The 27829-nt window shown below is 37.4% G+C and overlaps 1 protein-coding gene and 1 long non-coding RNA gene across 31 annotated transcripts in view; one reads left to right on the top strand and one right to left on the bottom strand.

Annotated features, from left to right (window-relative positions):
* Positions 1 to 27306, top strand: part of ZBTB20 (zinc finger and BTB domain containing 20) — a 493834-nt gene extending 466528 nt beyond the window's left edge. For 27 of the 30 annotated variants that reach the window (XM_083500912.1, XM_083500904.1, XM_083500911.1 and 24 more), the window contains one exon: positions 846 to 27306. In XM_083500912.1, coding sequence (XP_083357038.1) covers positions 846 to 1264 — 419 coding nt within the window. In that variant the 3' untranslated portion in view covers positions 1265 to 27306. The remainder of the gene's footprint in view (positions 1 to 845) is intronic. The other 3 variants (XR_014525529.1, XR_014525528.1, XR_014525530.1) reach the window with 3 other exon arrangements.
* Positions 1 to 27829, bottom strand: part of LOC310705936 — a 123849-nt gene that overhangs the window by 59634 nt on the left and 36386 nt on the right. The gene's annotated exons all lie outside the window — the stretch shown is intronic.

Below are 27829 nucleotides of genomic sequence, written 5' to 3'. Positions count from 1 at the left end.
ACTATGGATGCAGCTACAGCAAAGGCATGATCCCCTAATTCCATTTTTGATGCCTTGCTGTAAAGTAGCTACCAGTTGCTGCTGTGTGCTACACAGAGTGGGTTGAACCTTTAGCCAAGTGTTAACGTCGAAATGTATTAACCAGTGCTTTTTTCGGGGGGGGACACAGGGGTACACATACCCCTAAACATTTTGTATATCTAAGTTAGGCCTCATTGAGGGGCAGTATTTCAATATGAGTAGGAAAATGAGAGTACCCCCTAAACATTTTTTAAGAAAACAAAGCACTGGCATTAACAGAAAGGTTTTGTATGTTTTGAATAATATATTTCCCTTTATTAACATGATTTTAAAAAGTGTTTTAACTGATATTCAAAATTGCTAGCTAGCTAAATAAACAGTAATCCAGTGAAGCAAAACTCCCTGGTCTGTATGTCCTGTGTTAAAATATAGCGTGCTCTAAGAAGGTTATCTAACCCAGCTATACATTAATATCCACAGCATAACAAAACCAACAATTCTTGTAGGCTGAAAAATACTGACGAGAAAGCCAAGAAACCATCACTCTGTTCTTCATTTTGGCCAAGTTACTTTCTATTTGTGTTCATTTTCTGTTGTTTGAGAAAATGAGTTATCACCTTCAATTGAAGTAAGAGAGAAAAAATATCACATACAATAAAAGTAGATACTGATTTCCAAGAAAGCTCTCCTCCCTAACCGTTGTTCTATAATTATAACAAAAAGAAGTAGCTAATTCGTTAGAGAACTTATTCAGTGTTAATTTTTTTTCTCCCCGGTTCTCTCTTTCTCCCCATCTTTTCCTCTCCCCTTATGCTATAATGCAGGTGAGAAGCCGCACCAATGCAGCATTTGTTGGCGATCCTTCTCCCTAAAGGATTACCTAATCAAACACATGGTGACTCACACCGGTGTCAGAGCCTACCAATGCAGCATCTGTAACAAGCGTTTTACCCAGAAGAGCTCCCTAAATGTGCACATGCGGCTCCACCGTGGGGAGAAATCCTATGAATGCTACATCTGCAAGAAAAAATTCTCACACAAGACCCTGCTCGAAAGACACGTGGCTCTTCATAGTGCCACAAATGGAACACCTAGCACAACGGGCACTGGTGCAAGGGCTCTTCCCACTGGAGTGATGGCCTGCGCAGAGGGAACCACATATGTCTGCTCCGTCTGTCCTGCTAAGTTTGACCAAATTGAGCATTTCAATGACCACATGAGGATGCATGTTTCAGATGGATAAGTAAAATCTATTCTGTTATGAACAACAACAAAGCCCAACCAGAGAAACAACAACAAAAAGCTATGGCACTAGAATTTAATATTTTTTTTTCATTTTTACTTTTTTGTTTGTTTATTTTCATTTCATTTTTGTACTACATGAAGAACTGTTTTTTGCCTGCTGGTACATTACATTTCTGGAAGCTGGGTGAATAGTAATTAGCTCAGCCTTCCTTTGATGGTGGCCTTAAGGCCAGATAGTGCTTCAAGAGATCTACTGGTTGGATCTCTAGCTACTGGCCTCTAAATACAACCCTTCTTTACTACAAAAAAAAAACTTTTTAAAAAATCTTCTTTGTCACTTGTGAAGAGCACTACACACAAAAAAACCCCAACAACTAGAGGAGAAATATGTTATGAAATCTACAAGGCCTACTGTCGTAAGTACACCGCTTACAGTGTTTCAATGGACAGATTCACAATTCTGACCGCTTTGGACTTCACAGTATCCAGTTAAAACTGTGGAATAGAACCGTATGGTTGAGCAGCAACCACAGAAAATGGGCCCTATTGGATTCCACCATTAGTCTTGCTATCTTAAAAAAGGGCTGTGGAGAAGGGCAAGGGAGTTTGGGTTGGATGGTGTGGAGTCCCTGCAGGATGGGGAAGGAGAATAATAGGTTCCTCTTGTGGATTCTGTTCCATTCCACACATTCTGATTCATGATTCCCAACTTCTTTCCTCCCCACTAACATCAACACCATATTTCATCAAAAGCTAGGAACAATGAAGTAAGAATTGAGGTGAGCAAAGATGGCTTTTTATGTAATTTATTCAGTGTCTTTGCTGAGCCATGGGCCTCAGCACAATCAACGGGACTTTTGCAAATATCAAAGAGAAACAGCAAAAGGAAAAGATTTCAATATTTTTTTTCCCGCCTAGTGTTCTAGATACACGAAAAGGATTAGCTCCCACAATCTTTGGGGGTAGGTTTGTTTCTTTGTTTTTTTAAAAGGCTGCATCAAGATTTATTCTTGTGGAGGAAAGTGACGTAGAAAGTGGGTGGGAAGTAACTAAAAAAAAAGTTCTCAAGATTTTTTTTAATTCAGAATTTTATAGAGGGACAGATGTGGTGTTTACCAGATAGAGTGCTGATTTTTAAAAAAAATATATTTACCACAGTATTTGTGTAAAAAAACAAAAAAAACAAAAGTGTAACCTTGTTAAAAGTAATTTTTGTTTTCTCTTTTGTTTTGCATACACTGCCACTAATATCTGCTCAGTTACATAACTGAATATATATGTGTATGGTGTGCACATGTATAAATATATGCATATATATTTATACGTGCGCACACACACACACACATATATCTATATCTATATATATATATCATTGTAGATAAAAACTGTTCAGATTAGGAGTCCTACTTCCAATTAGCAAGAGAGGAAAAGAGAACGAGGTGATCCTGATGTCTTGTTTCAACAAAAGATAACGTATCAACCTTTTTCTGTTATTTTTCTCTGTGCTTTTTAGTAGTTTGAAAATAGCAGTCTGGGAGTAAAGTGATATTATATGTGATTTTCCCCTCCATCATATTCTGCCCGCCTTGTAGTGTCACTTGAAAAGCTGTTCTGAATTTGAAGTTTGGTTTTACTTGGCTTTTAATTGATTTTCATCTAAGGTTCTGATGAAAGGAAATTGGTTTTCAGAAGCAAGATTTTAACACTATTTATCTGGCCTTTGGAATGGGAGTATTTGTTTTGCTCATAAGTCCTGAAGTCCCTAGGTGGGCAAAGTATGAAGATTGTTCTAACACATCCTGTTATTCTGTCTTTAATCTTCCATAAATGAGAAATGGATCCAGTCTCTTTAGTTACTAAGATACCATGAATGTTCTTTTTCCTTACAAATACAGCTCATCTTCGTTATTTTTCATCTGCAAAGATATTAAAGTTTGGATAGGTACAGAAAGGTGTGGCCCAAAGTGGAATAAGGCAGGCAGGATATACATTAGAAATTCATTTCGTTTCGTTTTATTATTGATGCAAGGTATGTCCCCTAAGTTTTAACATCTTCCTAGAGGAGTTTTTGAGAATTTATCACCCAAGGTTGACTGACATGCTTTTAGTGCCTAGTTGAATTGGACCAATGTCTGACAAATCTTGTAAGCATTTGTCCTGTGCGGTAATTTCTAGTACAAGCAAAGTGCCGTATTTTTTGCTCCATAAGACGCACCTTCTCCCGCTGGAGCCTTGGCAACGGGACAGCGCCTGCAGCTCAGTAAGCCTGCCTCCAAAGGCAGCAGCAGCAGCAAAACTGAACTCATCGGCATTCCTGGTGGCTGCACCAACAGCCGCCGCCGCTCTTTTCAATGAGCCTCATTCTCCAGCCTCAACATCTATCTAACTGGGCGGTAGCACCTCTCTGTCTCTCTCTCTCTCTCTCTCTCACCTGGCATTAAGCTCAGCAGCTCCCCAGGAGAGAGGACACTGGGGAAGGGGGGTGGAGAGAGAGAAAGAAAGAGAGAGAGAGTGCTTGTCTAGATCAGGCGTTGTTGTTAATTTGTATACTGCCCTCCATCCAAAGATCACAACATAAAAATGCAAAACAAAAACAGAGCAAAAGTGAAGGTTGCCACCTCGCCTTGCAAACAAAACCCAAAAGTGTTGCCTGCCAGCCTTGCTTGCTCATCCAAGGGATAAAGAGACCTGTTTCCTCTAATTCTGGGCAACATCTCCCTCAGAGCCTTCAGACACACATGGGCATCTGGCAGCTAAGCCTCAGGGTATTGCTTGGTGGGAGCTCCCCGTCCCAGTTTGACAGAGCGCATGAGGGAAAAAGTTCCCCCTCTGCGCTGGCTCCTGGCTGCTCTCATGCAAGTCACAGAGTCTCTCGGATGGCGGGAACTCTAAAAACTGTTCTAAAGCCTTCTTCCCCTGCCTTACATGGGCGGGGGACGCTCACATGGGCGCCACCATTAGGATGCTCACACGGGCGACATGCCACGCCCCCACTGCTCCAGGAACCAAAGTCCCCAGCTCCGCCGCTGCCAGGGACCACATATTCGCTCCATAAGATGCACAGATATTTCCCCTTCCTTTTTAGAATGAAAAAAGTATGTCTTGTGGAGTGAAAAATACGGTACAATAATATGTAAAATAAGAGACAAAGAGGAAATACTTAGATAGATTTTAAATGTATCCCTTTCTCAACCAAATTTGCTGATACTGTATTCCTAAGCATGCTTATGTGGAAATAAATTCCATGGAAATCAGTGGGACCTATTCCACGTAACAGAATTACAGTGACAGAATTACCAATGTCTGTGGACTTTATGAGACACTCCTCCATGCTAGACAGCTTTATTCTTATTTATTTAATACTTAAATCTTCACTGTTCCTTAGGGTGAAAACGTTTGTTTTACTGTCTATAATCTATCTGGGATGAAGTGGCATGGTTAGGGGATATTGTCAGATTTCTAGGTAGCCACAGTTTGTATATGATTGTTTTAAGATCCTAACCAGTTACAATGAGACAGCCTATCACATATGATAACTATTACAATATCACGACAATATTTTCAAAGATGACATTGTTTCAACATTAACTTTTTAAAAAATGATTATTGGCACAAGTGAAAGGATATATACTGTTGTTATAAATTATTTAAGCAATTTAGATGCTGCCCCTGTTACCAGTCAATAAATGCGCGACATCCCAGTTCTAAACAAGCTGAAGGGAAGAAACTTTATCCCCACTGGGCTCTGAACTAAGGAAAATGTGTTTAAGATTGAGATTATAAATGTTGACTCACATTTTAGTAATTCACAAACTAAAGGCAAAAAATAGCTGCATCAGAATGAAAAGAGAAAGATCAGGAAGTGCACAAAAGTATATGACAGTGTCTTTTGGAAGAACATTATCTTCACTGAGTACAAAGATAATGTTCTTTAATTCACTTTAAGCAATATCTCAAATTTCTTCACATGAGGAGAAAAGGTAGTTGTCAATAACAGAGGGGGAAAATAATACGATAAAATGCCCTAATAATAAATTTAATTGAGGTGTCAAAAGAGGGACAAGTATTTGGAAAAGTGATGGGGAAGCAGTTTAGAATCAGTATTTTTTATATTCAATGTCCCCCTAATATACTATCTCTACAGTGAAAATCTGTATTAAAATATCAATATATAGTAATCTGATGCTCAATCACAAATGAAAAACGCCCATCAGAAATTATGACATGGTTCAGACATTTACTAGGCAAGAATAGGCTTTGATTGGAGGAAGAGTAATTCAACACCCCTGCCCGCACAACTGAAATAATATATATTGTGTATGCTCCATGCAGACTTTTATGTGCAGCTGATCCATTAATGTGATTTTACCAGTCTCCTGTCCTAGCAATGGAGCACCTGAATCACATGTTTCTTCCAGTGAATGGTGCAGAACAGAGACACTTGCACCACTTCACCCCATGGAAGCTGTTGCCACCTGTAAATGTCTGAATTAGGTAAATTAGATTTATGAAATTTAAATTGAGTTACAAGCTATCTAAATACAGATTTGATTTGTTAAAGAGCAATTCTAGAACTTGAATTATTTCCAGAGATTCAAGTTATGTTCCTGTGTCTGTAGTTTTGTACATTAAGCTACACACAATGACTAAAAAGATGTAGTTTTGAATTAAGTTTTGCTATTGCCTTCTGGATTTTCCAAAACTAAAGTAATACAAAAGGGGTATTAAGTTAGATGGTATCTATCCATGGGTACAAGCATAGTTTAGAGAGATGCAATCCAAAAGCTTTCTAGGGATGTTGTGTGGATACAGAGCTCCACTCATATGTAGAGCGCACCCAGGTACTGAAGATAATGGAGCATCACCAAAGCTGTCTGTCCTTACTGGAACCAATGATTCAGACCACTCTTGCAATTATATTTATTTCTACATAGGCAGATTAAGCCACAAGGATTACTGTTAAAGAAACTAAAATTCAAAATTATATGGTTTTATATTTTCCCTTCTAACATGTATAAACATACAAGATCCATGTTATAGTCCCAATCTAACAAAGAGTGGTAGTTGGGGCTTAAGCACACCTAGTTTTGTTAGATTACAGCTCCTTGGTTAAAAAAAAATTCAATATAATTGGCAGTATACAAAAATTCCATATAGTTGTTTTCTAGCTTTACCGAATCCTAGTTTCTTTACTTTACAAACTTTATTGCTTATTGCCAAAGGTCACCACAATCCAAAAGTCCTAATAATTCATGGTTCCAGTGTTTGTTTTGGCACTGAATTAATTCTATAAAACAATTCATGTTGTATTTTTTTTTGTTATGTTTTAAATATATTTGCACTGAACTTAACTGAACTTCCATGTATTTAATTACTAAAGGGCTCAATAACAGCACTAAAATAATCTTCCTTTTTATATTCTTTAAAATAGTCACTGAAAGCTTTGGATATATGAAGAATAGAAAACCCAGGTCGAGCCTTGTTTCTTTGCTGAGAAATGGGGAAAACCCTGGTTTGCATATAAGGTAAATGATGCTATTATTCTCTGGCCACAGGAGTTATTTCACATACTGCTGCCCATTTCAAGCCAGGTGGTGTTCAGGTTATAGAGAATGGACAGTTTAAAGCTATGTCCTCACAGAACATAACCACAGTGCAAGCCTAACCATGTCTACTCAGAAGTCCTATTGAGTTCAATGGGGCTTACTCCCAGGTAAGTGGGAGTAGGATTGGCACCTTAGTGCTTTATTGCATATTACAGTGTACTATATGGGAAAAGAGGATGACTTGCATTCCTGCTTTTTGCTACGTGTTTTCTTGTCTGAAAACATGCTCGTTCTCTTTTCAGGTTGGGTAACATGTACAGGTGCATTGCTCTCTGTCTCATTTTAGATCATTCCAAATTGTAATAAGCAGTGCCAAGGGGGGAAAAAGAGGGGTCCTGTGACATACAGAATTCTTGCATTTTTCTGCCATACTTTCTCCACCATACTGTTTCCCTTTACCCCAGATTTTACCCGGCAGTAGTGATGATAAAGGCTGTGGAATATAGTCTGCTGTAGTGTTCAGGGGTCTAATCAAATCTGCAGCAAGTAGCCTTTCTCATTGCCTCCACCAGGTAAATTTAATGGCAAATGTAAGGAGATCTGGGGTGAGGCCAAACAAATTGCAAGCTGAATACAAACACTGATGGCTTTTGTTCTGCTTATAATTAGATTGAAAATTCTGAACTGTGGTTCCCAAGACCAAGTTTTCAAGATTTCTAGTTAGCATGCCCTGGGCCTCTGATGGCGGCATGATGTGTTACAGTCACTTAGACTAGCACACAGGGTAAGGAGCCAAAGGCTGTTTGGCAGTGACTGTAGGTAGTAGGTGAATTGAACTTAAACTGGATTTGGCATTTGGTATCTGAAAAGGGATCAATTTAGGAACACCATTTGTATGGCTTTTTAAAGAGGACACTGTCATTTACTTTTGATGCAAAAAAATTCATTTCACAAAAGCATTTTAGAAAGCATAAAGTTTAGATTAGGTATCAAAATAGCATTTAAAATTTCACAAGCAGTGCTGTTTACCCAAGAACTGGACCTGTCCTGACAAAAACTAGAAAATAAAATGTTTGGGTTCCCCGCCCCCCATTTTCACACTAGTTCCCTACACCAATTATAGGAAGTGGCAAATGGCAGTAAAGGAAGATAAATAATATGAACATATTTGAGAAGAGAAAAGAACTTGTAATTAGCTAAGTCAGAAATAAGTTCTACAACATTAATTAAAAGCTTGTTTTTTCAATTCTGTCATAACATCACAGATATTAAATTACTCATAGAAGTAGTGTGCTTGTCATGGGGGTTGCGGAATATAAGTTACCCATAAAAACTAGGGCCATTTTTGCATATATTAGAACATCTTTGATAATACATGAGGACGGCAGACAAGAGTAGTAACCGGCCACCACCTTCAGAACATAAAGCAAACTCCTGTTTTGAGTGACTGTAGTTAAGTTTTTGTTCTCACTGTTTTTGTTCTCTTTCCCTCATCCAATGAAAGGAATCTGTATTTAAGTTTAAAAGCTCTCCTGAAGCTCCCAATTTCCCTTCAAGAAAAAGTGTTTGCTTCTAGCATCACCTGTATGCCATTTCCCATTAGGAAGCTGCTTCATATCAGGTCTGACTTTTTGCCTCTTGAGTGGCAGTGGTTGTGCATGGTCTCAGGCAAAGAACAGCCTTTCCTATAACCTACAACCTAATACCAGAGATTGAAACTGGGACCTTCTGCATGCAAAGCATGTGCTCTACCACTGAGCTATGGCTCCTCTCTTGTGTCTGGTTCTTGCAGTGGCACCTTTATGAAATAGCCGGATAGGAAAGTGAGGGGGGGGGGGACATTTTTAGAAAGAGGGATCAGAGGAGCACTGCAGTATATGCTATCCATTAAATGAGTATTTATCCCAACTCCATCTACTGATGGGAGTCTTAACTTTTGCTTCATAAGGTTGTCCTAAAATACTTTTACTGTAATAAAGTACCCAAGAAGTTAGTGAGATTAAACAGAATATTATTTGGGAAGCAATTATATTGCAGCCTTATGTAGGATTGCTGCCTTAAAACAAACAGACAAAATCTTTAAAGAGGGAGTGTGTTATTTTTTTATACCTATGTTGAATATATATTATTTTTAAATGTTCATTCATTTGTATGAAATGCTGCACATTTTGTTTTAGAACTGTGTGATAGTATGTGGGACAGCAAGGGTTATCTGTGAAGAGGCCACCAGCTGGAAAGTATTAGTGCTACTATTATAGTAGCTGCTATCTATTTGCACTGCACTGTGCCTGTTGGATGTCAGTCAACAAACTTAAACAATAAGTTAAACAATTCAGTTGTATTGGTGTTATCTTGATTTTAATTTTGCAATCTAAATCCCTAGTTTGGTCATATGTTGTTTATCAGTTGCTTTATCTGAATGTAGGCTTCACAATGCGAGCAAAAGACTACTGGCCAAATTTGACATGCCAGTGTCATGTCTGCATATGTTATCATATATCTCTCCAATCACATAGAAAACAGATGAAGGGGGACCAATATAAAGGGGCATTTAGCTAAGGAGTCCCACAGGACAGGTCTGTTTTTAGTAACACAGATCTGCCAAATTAGTTCATTTGGCTCTAACTATCATTTGCAATAGATTTGAAGAGAATGGTCCATTTTCCTACTTTTCCATTCTTTTTACTTATGATCTGGAACAAGTATTGTACATTTTAGCACATTTCTTTTTTTGCAATAGAAACATTGCAACAGAAATATAATCCTAGAATACTACATTTAAAAAAAAATACAGGTCTCCAATATTTAAAAAAGGGCCAAAGCTTGCCTTTAGTTCACATTATTAGAATTATACTATGTTGAAAGCAAGGTATTACCAGTGACAGAATTTGGTTTGCTATCTTTCTGCTAATTATTGCAAAAAGATCTATGTATAGCCATGCAATTGCACCATGGTAATAATTAGACATTGCAGCAAATTACAGATTATCCTTAAATTTGGGTGGAACAATGAAGCAACTAGTCTTACAATAGTACCAGCAGCAATGGAGACTGTTTGCAACTGAGTTATGCAATGTAGGAGAAGAATGGTGGTAGTTTTCAGCCTCTTATGTGGTTAGTGCATTGATGATTTCCACCTAAACCAGTATTGCAAAAGTGATTTCCCAGAGGGCTCATAATTTACCAGCTACTAAGAAAACAAGTATAGCACTTTGAATACTGTACAATTATCCTACTCTGTTCTTTAGTCAGGTGTGTATCAGAATACTACTTCTAAGACAGGGGGGGTGGGTTCATAAGAAGTACGTGCTATTTATATCATCACTTTCTTTTCTAATGTTGAGTTATTTCCCCCATCTCTAAGATATAGCATTATACAGTGTTTTACAGCAAACTGTGATTTTCATGAATAATTATAGCAGATGTGTATTTTGTTGAAACTTGACATGCTTTCCCCAGTTCTATTTTATAAACTGACTGGTCTTCTTTATGTAAGTTATAACTGAGTAAGAGCCTTTGTACTTAAAGGGGAGCATTGATTACAATCTTGATTATGTAGAATCACTTCAATTGTAAAATGCTTGTGACCATGAAACCACACCTTTAAACAGTTACCCTGCCTACCACTTTCTCTGGCTGTTACAAAAAAAAAGTGATCTGCAGAAGTGTGATCCTTTTGCTTTGCACAGAGGACTCTCCAGGGGTCTTTTGAACAAAATGAAAGGGCAAGAATCACCATTCTTCCCTCTCTTGCATCACTTATAACTATAAAGAAGGTGATGATCCTTTCCTTTGTGTTGTGCTATGCTCCTGGGAAGTACAGTAAAAAGATACCTGCTGTCCCCATTCTGTTGCCTTGAAACATGAGGCAGATAAGATTTAGGAGCACTTTCTACACCTTGTCTCTTACCAGAGAAGGAAGAGGAGCAGCAGCAGTGGCAGGCAGGTGCACAGGCTGGCAAACTGAACTGTGAGAACATGTGCTTAGGTCCTCCACAAGCAGTAGCAGCACTTGTGGTATGATCATGACATACACACAAACACTCTTCTAGCTGGCTTGGTACCCTCTGCCCTCCTTTCATATTCATATGAGGTGCTAATTGCTGCAGCCAATAAAGGGAGTCTAAGTCAATGAGCTAGAAGTGTGTCAGAAGCAGCAGATCCCACCGTTCCTGCCTAGAGAAGCAGCCAGGTGGTCCAACAAATCAGCTACCTGCTACCTTATCCTATGCTTTTTACTAGGAGAAGAAATGCCACTGAGGCCAATGGAGCTTCTTCCAAGTAAGTGTGCATAATACTGTAGCATTGACTTGGCAGAAAACCTATTGAACTTAGTGGGACTTTCCCTCTACCCCATTCTGGCTGCGGGAAAGCAGTTCACAGTTTGTGCCCTCCTCAATCTAGACATTTTGTCTCCCGCCACAAGGCTCTCTTTCCTTCTCTAACTCTATAGTCACTAAAGAATAATATTTTTTTTGGTAGCATCACCTCAAGTATTACACAAAAGGGGGTGAGAATTGAAATGGGGTACAGTGTGCTGAGAAGTCCAAAGAGATGTGGTACAGCTGGAGTAGACCACGTTCCACAAATTCTGAATTACCAGCCAGAGCATTAACTGTAGGCATCTAGCGACTCCATGCTGCATTATAGATACATAGATATTAACACCTTTGTGTACTTTTTACAGCAACTAATCCATTTCTATAGGATAAATGCATACATCTTGTTGTTTGCCCACATAAGTTCCAGGTAAATTCTAAGAATTGGCATTAGATTTTGCCCATTATACATTCATGTGTTAACATGCTTGCACTGTACTGTTCACACAACTCATGTGGAGAGTGCCCAATGCAACATTATATCACTTACTTCTACAATCTGGTAATATCAGAAATGCTAGGTCAAAAGCCAGTAAGGGACTTCAAGCACAGAAATAGAATGATATTTCAGGGTCACCTTCAACAAAGATGAGAGTTGAGAATGAACAGTCTGATGCTACTGCTGGAATTAGTAACTATGAGGCACATTTTTCAGTTTATAACCCGCTATTGATCAGATTGTTCCCCATTTCATGTAATATACAATGAATAGTGGCGGTGCATGTGCACATGCACACTCTATGTCTTGTCTATCAGCAGCTAATGCTCTTGAAACCAATGTGGCCTTTGTCAGTGTCTTTCCAAGGATGAATGTTCCAATTTAATCTAGCAGACCAATATTATCAAACGAAGACAAAAGTGGTTAACTTTTTAATTATCTCTCTGTGCATAAACCTACTCTCTGTGCATTTGAGAACTTGTTCCCCACACTTGCACTATTCTTGATTATTAAGTGGGTTAGATAAGCAGCCTTTTTTTTAGAAGCATGGTGGCTCTGAAGTTCTTTCAACTGGTTTCTTTGCTCCAAAATTCTTTTGCTTCATTGACGATTTTGTGACGTAGGTTTCTTTTCCCCTCACCTCACAAAACCGTGAAAGGTTTTTTGTGTGTGTGCGCGTTGGTAGTATTTTCCCTTCCTTCTTTAAATATGAAAATGAATGCAACAAATTGTGTATTCATTTGGGAAAGAGGTTTTTTTGTGTGTTAATAATTGTACATTGTCGTTTCATAATCAAAATGTTAGTGACCATAAATGTATTTCTTTTTCTTTTTCAGTGTTTTTAAATAAAATAGTACTAGTGACTAGAAGACAAGTTGCTATTTAGCTCTGCTTAGTTAAGTACATTACACTACAATACAGTATTTCTGAAAACTATAACATAAGTAAACAATATGTACATCTCTGTATCAATATATAACACATTCAAATATATCTATGTATACACCTCCACACACACCCATATATACACTACACATACAGTATATTCATTTGTACTTTTGATTCACATTTATTACTCACCATTCACCTGCTGCAGTTAACTTGAGTCATGTAATAATTAGCAACTAAACCTAGATTCATTTTTATATTATCAGTTTCTGTATTGTCTTCAAGGATTTTTTTTTAATTCCTTAGCCAAACATTATAGGAGAGTTTAGGGTTTGTTTGGTTTGGAGGTTTTTTAAAGCAACACAGTATTCTTATAAACCAAATTTTATTATTTCATGCCTCAGGTGGTCAGGGAAGCAGAACAAATAAAAACAATAACTTATTTCTGCAAATAACAGATTCACAATGCAATCCTATGCATGCTTATCAGAAACAAGTCCCAATGAATTCAGCAGGGCTTACTTTCAAGTTTGTATGCATATGGGTGCAGCATTAATTTGGGTTCCATATGCAAAATGTACAGCAAGCTTCCCTCTTCCACTACTGATGCAGTTGTAAAACATCAGGCCATTTTTTTCCAGAGTAAAGAGGGGGAAGCTATTGACTACTCTTGGTTCACTAGAACTCTACTTAATGCCCACCGACCCTTTTCAGATTAGTTAAATTTTACCTGCTCGGACTGGAAGAGGTACAGTAATATTTATTGGTTAACATAACCATAGAACTGCAGAATTGTAGTGTTGGAAGGTGATGTAGGATGCAGGAATCTTGTACTACAGCATTTCTGCCCAATAGTCATCCAGCCTTATCTCCAGCATAGATTGTTTCTAATAACAATTTAGATCCAACACTTTGCTTAGTAGCCTCAAACAGATAAAATTAAGGTCTTGTTCATTATTTTCTATATGTGTTGCTTCCCATCCTAGCAACATTACAGAAATACATTTCTAGCCTGAGGTTTGGACATTTCTTATTGTACCAAGTATATTTCATGAGTAAATAGCAAGAGTAAGTTCAAGAGCAATTGCAGGAAGTGTTTCGACTCTTTTCATTTCCCCCCTCTGGCACAGTCAGATCAACAGATAGGCTCAGACTTCATGGTATGGTTTCATGTGTGTTTTGAGGTGTCTGAATTTGAAGCAGGGCATTTTAATTTTGGCTAGACCCATTTTAATGAATTTGACTCCATTGTCTGCATGCTGTATTAAGTCAGGCTCAGAAATAGCCACTTCAGTGCTATTCTTCAATAAGAATGCCCTAACCATATATACAGATATCCAAACTGAGAAGTTTCACCAAAATGTTTATTTTTTCTTTTAGACAACAAATAACTAGCATAGAGGTATGTATGTGGTCAGACAGACTAGTAAAAACTTTCTGTGGGCTAGTATTTGTATGAATTTACATGCTGTATTCAAAATGTTATTTCTATATAGCTCTCAAAACAGAGTGCAGAATCAGATAATTGTCATATTTCAATGCAAACACCCAGGCCTTCTGTTGGCTTCTAAATTACTGTCACAGAGTGCTTTCTTAACTACCTTTGATGCCTGTTTAAAGAACCACAGTCCCTGCCCTTCCTTTAACATACTTGCATTGTCATCATTTAACCATTGTAGAGAGGGATTATTGGCTAATGCTTTCTCGTGGCATCATTACTGCCTTTCAAAATTCATATTTTTTCTGTAGAGCTTCTGTCCTTATTTTACATGTATAATAGATTGCTGCTTGCAATTCTTATGTAAAGATTTGTCTCACAAACCAAAAGGTACCAAATTTGTACATATTTCCCAATAGAAGTTGCATTTTCATATTACAGTGTGTTTGGGAGGCAATTGTGTAGAAGAAAGTGAAACTAACAAAATAACTGGTGAAAACTACTTTTACAAACATGTCTACCATAGTTAGTGGTTATTCTAAAGTTTTGCTTTTCATGGAAGTATTTTATTATTTCTAGTTTATTTTCTGATTTATATGTATGTACACATAGAATCTAGGATAAGCTAGGAAACCATTTAAACCAACCCCCCTCTATTACCTTTTGCTCTAAATACAATGCAGGCTTTAGGGATTTATTTAGTTCCTGGTTTGACACTAATTTGTATACCACCAAGTCAGAGTTCAAACAATTCTTTCTTAGCACATCACTCATTCATTTCCTTCCCATTGATCCATTCGTTTTCATGGATGAAATGTATGTTTTAAGTTTGCATTCCTGTGAAATAGTCATCTTTGTTCCTTTCCTCTTAAGAAAAGTTATATAATATTTTGGATATTAACATATTCATTCAAAATAATATTGACGATATTTTTGCATTCACACAACCTCTTCTTTCCGCTCATTAACACTAAGAAGTCCTGAAAGGAAACAACATTTCTTCAATTCCCACCCCCAATAGGTGATTGAATATGGATCTCTTAGGCTGTGCATGTCCACCCATACTTTTGTGTGATGCAGTATGTGTGATTGATTCATCATAAAAATGGGATGGAGAGGTCACCGTAGCAAAATGAATGCCTGTGTGGAATTCTACATATTGTAGGGCACTCATGGGATTTCTATGCTTTGTTACCACTAAAAGGTAACAGTGGAAGATCTTCACTGAGGTTTATTTAGACATTTTTGTCTAAAGCCAACCTTTTTATTATTAATCAGAAAAAACAAAAAAGAAATTTCTTTCTTGTATTTTGCTGCAATAGGCTTGTGATTCATTTTTCTTCTTTTAAACAGAAATAGAGTGCCACCCAAATATCATGAAGTCACCGTGGTCACAGATAGTTTAGTATATTGAAATCAAAAACCATTTGATAATTTCTGATTCAGTAGGTTAATTAGGTGCTGAATGTTTAAACTTCTCTGCCTTTGAATATGGATCTTTACTGTGTGATCCCATGAAGCTGGAAAGTTCCCTGTAAAAATAGATGTCAGTTTTACTCAAAAAGTAATATTGCTGACTTCTATTTTATAAAACAAATCATATAAAACGAAGTAATGGTGATAATTCTATTAGGGATTTTAAATAATTACAATAATAAGCCTTAATATTTTACTCTCTCGACATCCAAAACGTTCGAAAACCAAGACACAGTTTCCAATTGGCTACAGGAAGCTCCTGGAGCCAATTGGAAGCTGTGTTGGACATTCAGGTTCCAAAGAACATTCGCAAACCGGAACATTCACTTCCGGGTTTGCGGCGTTTGGGAGCCAAAACGTTCGAGTTGCAAGGCATTCGTCAACCAAGGTACGACTGTATAACAAGAAAAATATTCTTTCAGCTTCGGGGATTTTGACTAGGGTTCCTTCTACTCGTTTATAGTGTTAAGATTAAGGCTAGAGAGCTTTATCACTCATACATTCCTTTAAAAGTCACTTAAGAGAGAAAAAGGTCTGGAGGAAATTATACACCTTCATTTCTCAGCCAAATCCATCATTATTCCCACATTGATTTGATCGCCAATATTTTAATTATCATCCTAATTAAGAAAAAAACCTATCTATCCTAAATTCTGAAATAAATGTAAGACAATTTTATATGCTTTAAGTATGTACTCAGGGATTTTAAAAAGTTTTAAAACAGGCAACATAAGATCCCTTTAAAAACCATCCATAAATAACTCAATTGACAATTTGCAGAGTGAATTTATCTCAGAGCTCAAATCACTGCTTAATTATACTAAGGAGATGACGCTTTTTCCTGTCTGATAAAATAAAACATAATAATGGCATATCCCATTACACAAGGCAAGTAAGAAAGGAGCATGTGAATCTCAATACAGCATTGTGCCTCTGCTATTATCAGTTTAGGTCCACAGAGTTCCACACAGGTAGGCTGCGAAAAACCTGCACTCCTGAAGAATGGAAAACCTCTCAGAAGAATTCTGATTAGGAATGAAAAATCTGAAGGACACCTCTGTACTAATAATGGAAGCCCTTTAAGCACATACCTGGGAATCTTTCCACTGTAAACTAATGGTCAGCAGATTGCAGCCCTAAAATTATTATTGCAAAGTCAGTTGCTCAAAAGTACTCTTGAAATAATATTCTGATATTGAATCAAATAGGCTTATCCTGAATAGACCTCTTCCATATCTTAAGTAACTTAAGGTTCTCAGCACCAAGGATTTCTGATATATTAATCCAGGTGTAGCCAGCCTTTTTGACCCAAGGGGCACATTCACCCTTGCCCAATCTGCCACATGCCCGCAAAGGGTGTGACCAAGTTTCATACACACACAGAAGACAGACAGATGCACATCCATAAAGATCAGTTAAGAAGGGTAGTTACTGCCCTCTCGCCATTCAAATGATTAACCAGGGAGGGTGATTTGCAGTCTGTTTTAAGAATATTTATCATTTTTACCATTGCTGTCAAAATCAGTGGAGTCTTAAGGGACCAGGCACCACTTGCAACACAGGATGAGACCCCTGAACTTGGCGTTAGCAAAACCTGCTTTACGTTTCCTGCTTCTTTTTTGCAGTAGCAGAATACAGTACAGGACACATTTGAAAATGCCCAAAATCCAGCTTTCATTCTTCCAGCTCAGATTTCTTTCTTTCTTATTTCTGTGCCAACAATTCTTTTAAAAATGTTTTCTCCATTAAGGAGGAATAGATTACGTTAAATTTCCCAGTTGTCTTGAGAGGGAAAAAATCAAGAGCAACTTCTGGTTGATTTCAGGATGGGGGGGGGGTGAATTTGAAATAGATATCCTGCAATAAGCCTTTATATAATTCATCAGAAGATTAGATAGGAATGGGGAGAATCATCTTTTCTTTTCAAGTCTTCTCTTATTTCTTTTCACATTTGAGCATATGAGTTTTAGCAACTTACTGCTGGAAGCTTTCAAATAACAGAAACAATCTTCAAACTATAGCTCTTTCATGTGCTTTTAAAAATTATGAGCTGTTGATGATTAACAAAATGTAAAATCCCATAAGATTTCTAATTTCATTGAAGCAAAGGGGAAACAAGCACAAATTTAATTAGGACCTTCTTATCTACTAGTACATCTTAAGTTAGGTTGCATTGTTTGCATCAAAATCCTTTTGATTTTGTTGTTTTCCTATATAGTAAAATAATTTACACTCCTGGCACTATTATCCTAAAAAGGGGCCTTGGAAAAAGGTGTGCATTTAGGCCAAACTTCATTATTTGTTATATGCATCGTTTGCACAACAGTAGGATCCAGGAAGGTGCCCAGAATGGATCAGGGCCATGGGGAATGTAGAAAGGGTTCAACGCTGTCCTCCTGCCCTGCAATCCCAACAAAAATCCTCTCAGCTGTTCTTTGCCCCAGGGCAGAAGTTTCTGTTTGCACCAATAGCAGCTTCCCTTCTAGAGCAAAGTGCTTTGGGGGTTTTTGGGGGGTGGTCTGCAACACAGGAAGATCCACCTCCATCCTGATCCACACCCAGGGCTCCCTTCTATTCTTTAAAAAAATGCATGTGCAAACCATGCATTTAACTAATGTGTAGATTTTGCTGCAAGAGATCTATAAGCAAGGTTCATTTTTACTGGTTTGTTTTAGGACTTCTACTAAGAGTTGCTATTTTAGGGGATTGTTTGCACTGTAGAACCGGCACTGTTAAAATTGTATTTGGGGAACAGAAAAGCTATATATCTTATTTGCAATCTTAAATGCCCATTGCAAAGGAGCCATCTAACAAAACCACTACTGAACTTTGCTTTAGCCACTCAGCTCCCCCATCCATGTGGCACTCCTTTATAGTGTCTCATTAGGCTTTGTATATTTTCCATCTTTGAAGTAAGCTTCTTTTAAAAACACAACAGAAAGAAGATGGAATGAAGACCATGAATTGAGTAGAAATAAACAAAGATGTATGGTGATGTGGTTGGGAGACAGCAAGTCCTGCTTTAGTTCTGAGTGCTTGTAATACTTGGAAGAAGTGAGCATTTTCCTTACTTTTGGATAAGGCTTTTTATTTTTGCACTAAGACTGCATTGTATTGCACTACTGAAATGTATTTATGGGATCAAGAAGGCCTATGCAGGGGTCATGTAAAGGAGAAAGAAAGAGCAGAAAAATAAGTAGGAGCAAGCATCTGCAACTGATTCAGATAAAATTACTCCATCACAATCTGTATTTATAGACACTTTTCTAAAAGCTTATCTAAAAGACTTTTCTCATAGGACTGAAGTGGAAATATGGCATAGAAACGTAAGAATTATCCTGCAGAAAGTAGCTTCCAAGTGGTAATTGTTTATAAATGGTTTCCATTTAAGAACACTTAAAATTGCTTTTGATATATAGTTAGCATTGTAGAAGTGGAAGAATCTAAAGGCTAGTTAGGCCAGTCTCTTGCCCAAAGGCAGAACTAGCCAACCATCAGCATCTCATAGATCCTCCTATGCAATGTAGACCACAGGGTGCCACAAGCAGAGAGAAGGTGCTTTCATGGCGGCTAGCTTCAGATAACTCAACAAATCACTCTGTAGGGAAAGGGGGAAATGTCCCAGGGTCACTGGTCAGACTCACTTGGCTGAAAATTTCTTTTCTGCTTCAGGCAGAGTACAAATAAGCACTTGGTAACCAAGTTGAATGTAACATCCTACCAAGTGAGAATTTTCATCATGCATCAATGTAGGGAAGTTGGAGTAGTAAATTTCTATTCACCAGATGTTGTTAGGTTGCTAGAAATGGCTGACTTATTATCATTTGCTAAATGGTCACCTATATTCACTTCAGGAAGGGGGAAATATCAAGATCTTTCCCGTCCCAATAACACTACTGAGGCATTAGACTTGTAGAAACAGTCCTCAAATAAAAACAATAGCATAGCTTATCATAAAAAGTTAACAAAGTAAGGGTATGATGCATCCCTATACAAGTACCTTTGCTAGGATCAATCATCCATTTCACACTTCCACATGGTTACCTTTGCTCCTTTCTGGATAAGCATTGGAGCCTAAATGTATCAAATGAGAAAATAACCAACGGAACAGAGTTGTAACATTAAATTATAAACGTACTTGACACTGAATTAGAGACATATTGACCAAGACGCAGAGGAAGGAAATGGTCTGGATTTTTGTGCCATCTTGCAATACTTTTATTTTACAGACAATCCTCAGAGGCATCCCTGAATCTCTTTTCGAGAAGCAGTGAGCTAGCCAGTGTTTAAATTATGTAATCCTTCAGGAAGGCCATGACCTGGCTATCAGGTTTAATCGGCTTGTTGGACTGGAATCAACAATATATGACTTAGACTTGGCTATTGGTGTTAATCATTCCTTTGGAAGAATTAAATTTCTCTCTCCTATTACTGCATTGTGACTCCATAAACTCTGAAATGGGAAGCACTGATTTTATGCAGTCCAGTGGGGAAGTAGTTGCAGCCTCTGGCAAAGTGTGCATTACAATCTACGTTACTGAGAAGAATTGGATTTGCTTGTGTGTGTGTGTTTTGATATACAGTGGCCCTCTATAAATCTTACCTTTAAACCAGACTAATCAGTGCAGTATTTCAGCTCTAAGGAATTAGATCCAAGCCTGATGTGTTCCTTTTTGCAAACCTACATGTTAACTGTATATTTCCTTTTCCAGCTAGCTTATGAGCAGTTTCTTTCCACCCTGAACTGTGTGATGCAGTTTTGTTCTTGTTATCATGCATCGATTTGATATACGGGGACAAAAATGTCATTTCCCAAACATTTCAAAGTAACAAAAACTGCAGAATGAATACTGCAGGGGGAGCATAAATCTGTCCAACTAATCTTCTTTAAACAATAATTTTCTACTGATAGGCTGTTGTAGAGTTTACTAAACGCCTTTAGTACTGTCTTAACAGCAATGAAGAAGTGTCTGAAGTCCATTTTTTTAAAAGCTGATGCTAGTAAAACAGCATTGCTTTTCAGCCCAGACTATTCCCTTGTGCTGATTTTGTTCCGCCTTAAAGAAGGTCCACGGTTGGTAGGCAGCAGTGCTTCTGAATGCCAGTTGCTGGAAAACCACAAGAGGTGATGGTGCTCTTACACTTGAATCCTGCTTGTGGGTTTCCTACAAGCAACTGTTCTGCCACTCTGAGAACAGGATACTGGACCAGATGAATCATTGGTCTAATCCAGCAGGCTCTTCTTATGTCAGGCTATCTTACCTGCTCACAGTGTTTAGTGCAGACTTCGCTTGAATAGATATCTTGCAATAGTCCTTATCTTCGTGGCCCTCAAAGCTGTCCTTAAATCCCCAAGGATTTTGAATGTATCAAGGAATCTAAAATCTTTTTGATCTCCAGATCTCTTCATTTTTATTTTCCATTGAAGCGGCACATTTTAAGTTGTCAGTGGGTGCCATTTGCTGTTTTAAAGAAGTGGCCATATTTGAATTTTGACTGAATTGTCACAAACCTAAAATTGTAGCAGAAGCCAGGCTCAGTGTACCAGGAGTTTATAGATATATATGGTCCAAGGTGATATTGCCCTTGAATATGTTTATTCAAATTACTCTATTTGTTCTAGTTTCACAGAGGTAGGGTAGTATAAATCTACTGGTAAAATATTTCCTATTTTTGTTATTTGTGTTAATATGTAATTCTACTGTAGACCAAAAAAGAACTTTATTTTAATTTAAAAAGCTAAAAGGCCAGTGAGTAAAAAGTGAAAATCTGAAACAATAAATGAGCAGAAAGCAGGGGATCAGTGGTTAACTATGCTGAAATAGAAATAAATAGCCTTACCCATTTCTTAACCAATGCTTACAAATCATCCAGTTTTAGATAGCTTTCTTAGCTCATTGTTGCTAAGTTTGTATGGTGGTTTTTGTTTTTTTGGCTTGGCATTTGCACATTGTATTGTTTAAATTACCTGATTTTATAGCATTGTATCTTTATAAATCTGGGGTTTTCTTTTTGAAGGATGAGTGGCAAGGTCTTTGGAGACGGGGGAAGATGCACTGGAAAATATTTAATTTTTAGAGAGGAAAATGCACAGTTTTGCAAGGAAGAGGCTAAACCACCTCCCTTTATTCACTCACAAGCATCTAAAGCACTACAGCTAGAAATAGAAACCCACAGTTTGGACATGTTTGTTGGTCCTTGTTGGTCCAATCTACTTGGTGCACTTGTTCCCGGAGGTTTGCAGTGTCAGTCCCAGCATGTGCTCCAATAAGAACCAGAAAGGTGTTTTTGTTTTTTTAAAAAATAAAACTAAAAATCAGAAACAGCATTAAAAAATGATGAGTTACATGAGCTGGTACAAAACAGATTATATGTCTTTGCAGTCATACTTTTTAATATTATCAATTTTACTGCAGCCATTTTAATAACAGTAGGATACAGTGCAGTATTACAATAATATCCACAAAATGTTTCTTGGTCCAGGTAAAACCTGTTGAATAAACAAATTCCATAGTTTTTCTTTTTTAAAAATCAAATACCAATTGTCCCGCTACCAACTGGTATTACTTGACTTTAATTTGAGATTCTGTCCTTAATGGAAAATGGACTTCCTCATATTTGACTACTGTGATCCAGAAAAGATCCCTTGCTTCTTGCACTTTGAGGGTATATGGAAACACCCTCGCCATTGTTTAAAATATGGCTACAAAGTTTTTAGTAAGTGAAATATTTAAAATCAGCCTGTTTTCCCTGTATACTATTAACCTTGAATACCCTTTTTCTTGCTTTCTCTCTCAGTCAAGTACAGTGGAGTTGTTAAGACTTGTTGAAATAATATATAAATACCTATTTTGAAAGACAAGACAGTTTTCCACTCATGTCACTGTATCTGGGTCCTATTAATGGTTTCACAGCCCATTGGCTCACAAATATCTTTTGTTTAATCATCAGATTTATTAATTTTTATTTGTTCTTGTAAGAATATGTGGAACAGAATGGGGACATTGGCTGTTCTTTAACTTCACAATCTTAATAGTTGGTTTATATCTTCCATGTTTTATGCAAAAATTAAATCAATAAATATTTGTGCCCTAGGTTGAAGGTTACATGTTTAGGAAAGCACCAAAATGGTTGGAATTTTTTCTACATTTTTGTGAAGACTCTTTTTGGAAAGGAAGGGTACATATTTTTGTTGTGTAATATTTTCTATTTTTGAACGCATTTTCTTGGTACAAGACTGTTTTGTGGATTTTTTTGGTGAAAACATTATTTAAAAAAAGAAAAGAAAGAAAAAATAATTGAAAAGTTTGCCCTTAAGGATATGCTGCAGTCTTGAGTTTAAAACAAATGTGTTAAAGTTGGGGGGTTGTATTGTTGTTTTCTTTTGTAATTGTTACAAGAAGTTTGTATCCACTGCTGTTTATTTTGTTTCAGATGAGTAAGTAAAGGGATTGTTCTTGTTTTATTTTTTTTAAGGTTATTTATGAAATGTCTAAAACACTGGACTGTGACTTTGTGTACTACCCCTGTGTTCTCATCAAGCTGTTGGCAATCTCATTTCCCCTCCTTCCACCTTAAGGCAGACTAAGGTGAACGTAACAACAGATGTAAGGGAAACAAATGAACCTTCAATTCAAAGTCTGAGGGGAGAAAACCAAAGGTCAAAAGAGTTTCCTACATCTGCTGTACATAATCACCCCAGATGTCTTTCATCTCCTTCCTAGTTTAAAGTTTGAAATGAGAAGGTGCTTTCCATGATGGATTCACACCACTGCATGTCCAAAGCTCCTCTCAGGAGGGTCATGATTTCTGGTAAAGTCCACTAAGACATTATTGCCAGACATGCCATCCAAATTCCCAGGCATTATGTTGTCCAACAACATAATAAAAGGAGGCACCATGCAGATTTTCATTGGCAATCTGTGACTGATGGGAGCAGTAGCAATGAATGACTGCTTTGAAATGCTTATTTTCTGGTTACAGAAAGTATAGATGCTAAACCCAAGGGTGGTCGATAACTTCTACATGCATTGTCAATCGTTGAAGAAAGCAGCGAGAATGCTTAAACTAGGAAGACTAAAGCTGTGATCGAAATGCTTTTTGGGTAGGAAGGAAGGGAAGAGGGAGATGCCAACAGTCATAACACCATAAACACCATAAACTGGAGATATGTAACTGGGCTATGTTCAAGGCCAAGCAACATCTTTTCCATTCTTGACATAGAACACTGCCAAATCCTGAGCATGTCAAGCAAACAGAAAGCTAAAGAGTGGTCTTCATTTTCGCCTTCACTTCCCTTTCTTCTCCCCTCTTTGACTCTTTCAGTCTCTTGCCATTGTTCCACTCGCTCCAGAACTCTTCTGTGAGCATCCTGCTCCAATGAGCACTTTCCCACCTTCCAGCAAAGCATTCCTTGTTTTCCAAACCTGAGTTCAGCCAAGACTGAGTAAATCATGTGCCTTCTTTTCCTGCTTTATAATAGAACTAGCCTCCTGACCGTCTTTTAAGTTACACGTAATAAAAAAAAAAAAGACATAGGAGGCTGTCAAAAAAAAAGTGTCCAGTAAAATGATTTATGGAATCTGTGGCAATTAACTCCCTGTTTGTATCCATGTCTAGGTCTTCCCAGAGAAACATTTCCCGTAATCCCTGTGCACACAACTTATCCAAAACTAACACTAAAGGGCTTGAGGCATTTTTGCCCCCATTTCCACTGTAGCCCAGTGAAAATTCCTACTATGAGTTCACACTTTTTGCCCAGATTGTGGCCTTATTAAGACTTGTAACACTAAAAGTGGCAGTTCTGCTGTTGCCCATATTTTGTGGTGTTTTCATTAAAATATTTTTTACCCACAACTTATTCTGGGGTTTAGCCTAGAGATCAATTATATTTAGACGTTATAATTTTGTGCTTCCCGTATTATAATCCAATCCAGTTCAGTCCAGAGCCTTGCTGCCTCTTTGCTTTCCTCACATACTCTTCTGCTGCACTCTATGCTTTCCTGGTCATCTCATGTGTTTGTGAATGGGTAAGGAAAGCCAAAGGAAGACCCTGGTGATCAGGGAATGGTCTGAGAGAAGACAATTAAGATCTCATATCACTATGGACCTTAGAGGTGGAAGGGTTTATTAGCTGCCTAAGTAATTAAGAGCTGAATGCTGCAAATTCAACATATGATCCCCATATCAGAAATGGGGGTGGTGATAATTTAATTGTGGCTTAATGGACAATCTGATATCACACAGCTTCTCCTATGCAATAACTTAGAAACTCATAAGGAGTTCCAGTAGTAAGAAAAGTTACTTTAATCCCATATTATTTTAATAATTAAAAGTATCCATGTATTCCTTGTTTGACTGTATGGGTGCATGTGTGTAGAGACAAAGGGTGCTGATCTAGAGCTCTTTGGTGCTGATAAGAGAAAAAATTAAATTCCTTTTCCAGAACCTGTTTTTGACACATGCGAAATAGAAGAATTAACTATATAACATGCAATATCTCAGCGCTGAGAAAAAGAGGATGCTGAGATTTCTACAGTGCCTTATTCCTAATAGATGTTGGCACATAAGCACCCAGGTCCTCTTTTAAATCTAAGTCAGATTCCAAGTTATCACATCGGCACAGATGAAAGGGGAGAAGTGACTGGAGCTCTGAACAAACTATTCTAGCCAGATGGGCAGGTTGTTGTTGCTGTTGTTGTTAGTCCAAATTCATTCTATTAAAAAAGTCAAAATGCCAAAATTCAAAACAAATCCCTTCCACCTTTTTGTGTCACTCATGGTGTTGCTATATTGGAAAAGGCATTAATTGTCTGAGAACATCTGCCTATTTGATCTTACTATTACCCATTCACTATTGGCGTTTCTAAATCTACACAAGTCAGACATTTTTCGCTTCTGAAGTGTTTCCAAAGGGCACATAAATGCCCAATTTATTTCATGTTAAATGCACTTTAAAAAAAAAAGTTGGAGACTGTTTCAAATGCACAGGGGAAAGATAGTGCACTAATGTCTGAACCCAGTTCACTTTATCTCCAGTTATAATATACTCTCATGTGTGATGGGGTTACAGATATGTATTCACACATACACACAAAGCCGGAAGTGTGAGAGGAGATTAGCCTCCCTTTTCACAGCTACAAAACCAGATTTTTCACAAACACAGAAGCAGCAGAGGAATAATAGTTGGACTCTTGAAACAGATCACAAATACAAACAGCTACTTGCAAGCAACTTGGTCCTTTCTGTATGTACAATAACTACAGTAGGAACGGATTGTAACCAGAAGAAAAAGGAACGGTGCTAAATGAAAGCAACTGAATGATTGGGCAAAAACTATTACAATCTAAACGACACAGTTCAGGTTCTGCACTTTTTGATTAAGTTTTTTTGTTCACTGACCCACCCAACAAAAAAGTAACAAAACCTGTAACAAAAAGCCCCTGTTTATGGAAGATGTCAGAAATCTCTTAACTTTTGGCCTTGCTCTCAATCACTATGTGCAAAAATCTGTACATTTCTGAACTAAATGTAGTTGTTGTTTTTTTTATAAAAAAAACCTTTTTGAAGCACCTTAATGTGGCTTCCCATTCCAAGAGTGGTAGCCACCCTTTTTCCTTTGAGCACCTTATTGATGTGTTATGCTATCTGCTGTCTTTCTGTTACCTGTTAGCTGAATGGCTGGCTGTTAACATATACAAATGTGTGCAGGAGCAAGGTATGACTTGCGTGTGTCCAGAGCATTCCACACATACAAGCCATCATACAAGACAATACACTTGCACACATGCAAACACACAACAGTGATATTTCTATTAAGTGAACTTCTACCCATGTTTTCCCATTCCTTGGTCCAGCATTTTGAAGGGTTGACTATATAATGTATGATTCCAGTGCTGATTTCAAAACTTGCCCTATCTTTCTGCTTTTTTAGTATGCTTTTTTAAAGCATTAGAATTTCTCTATGTTTGAGGACTGGATAATTCATACATTGGACAAAGAAATGTCCCCAAAATCATTAGTAACTGAGTGAATGGGAAAAACTACGTTGAAGACTAATCCTGCAGTCTTTACATAAATTAAAACAATGATTTCCAAATGTAAAGGCTTCAAGACAAGATCCCTTTTGAGCAAAGATACTTCTCCTGGAGATACTAGTTTCTGCCTAATCCAAAGTGTGTTGTAGTGGCTGTAAGTGTACTTATACATAAACACAAAAACACACCCTTATACAGTGCGACATGGTTTAAGAAAATGAGACGAGCAGGTCAAAAGTTTTGAGGGAATACTGAGTTCCTTTTTTTTCTCTCATTTTACTCTGTAAATGGTATGTCAGTTATAAAGCAAGTAAACTGAGAATTGTTTTTAAAAACCTTGCATACGCCTTTTCTATCAAGTGCTTTAAAATATAGAATAACTACACACATCCTGCCAGTTTTTTCTTACAGTGAGAGTATCCTTACCTGCCATTTAATATTAGCCTCGTATTTTTCTCACGTATATTTACCTGTGACTTGTATTTGTTATTTAAAACAGAAAAAAGGAAAAAAATAAAATTAACTGTAGCGCTTCATTATACTATATTATTATTATTGTGACATTTTGGAATACTGTGAAGTTTTATCTCTTGCATATACTTTATACGGAAGTATTACGCCTTAAAGATACGGAAATAAATTTTACAAGGTTTCTGTTTTGTGTGGAAGAGTAATCGATGTTGCTAAGAATGATGTTTGTTATTTTGGGTTTTTCTTTTTTCCTTTTTTTAATGTTACCAGCACTTTTTTTGTAAGTTTCACTTTCTGAGGTATTGTACAAGTTCACACTGTTTGTGAAGTTTGAATATGAAGGAATAATTAAAAAGAAAGAAAGAAATTGCTGTCTCTGTTGTTTTACTATTGTACTGGCTCACATAAAAACTTTCCTGTCGCTATATTATGTATGGAACACTGTAGAAGACCACGACCTTCAGTATAATCTCAGCCTTCCCTTACATCAGAGGACAGATACAGATAGGTAGCCATGTTGGTCTGCCATAGTCAAAAATAAAAAAATTCCTTCTAGTAGCACCTTAAAGACCAACTAAGTTAGTTCTTGGTATGAGCTTTCGTATGCATGCACACGAAAGCTCACGTGTATCTGAAAGCACACGTGTATCTGAAGAAGTGTGCATGCACACGAAAGCTCATACCAAGAACTAACTTAGTTGGTCTTTAAGGTGCTACTAGAAGGAATTTTTTTATTTTTGATCAGAGGACAGAGTTTGGAGCCACTTCTGATCTTTGCTCTTGGACCTAGAAGCGCCAACTCATACCCCAGTATTTAGAATACTTAGAGAAGCAAGAAGACACAGTCAGTGCCAGATTTACATATAAGCTAAACAAGCTATAGCTTAGGG

The sequence above is a fragment of the Podarcis liolepis genome (assembly GCF_965112155.1).
Source record: "Podarcis liolepis genome assembly, chromosome: 4".
Classification (NCBI taxonomy): domain Eukaryota; kingdom Metazoa; phylum Chordata; class Lepidosauria; order Squamata; family Lacertidae; genus Podarcis; species Podarcis liolepis.
Note: the sequence above shows the minus strand (reverse complement) of the source record. Positions and strands in the feature narration are given on the sequence as shown.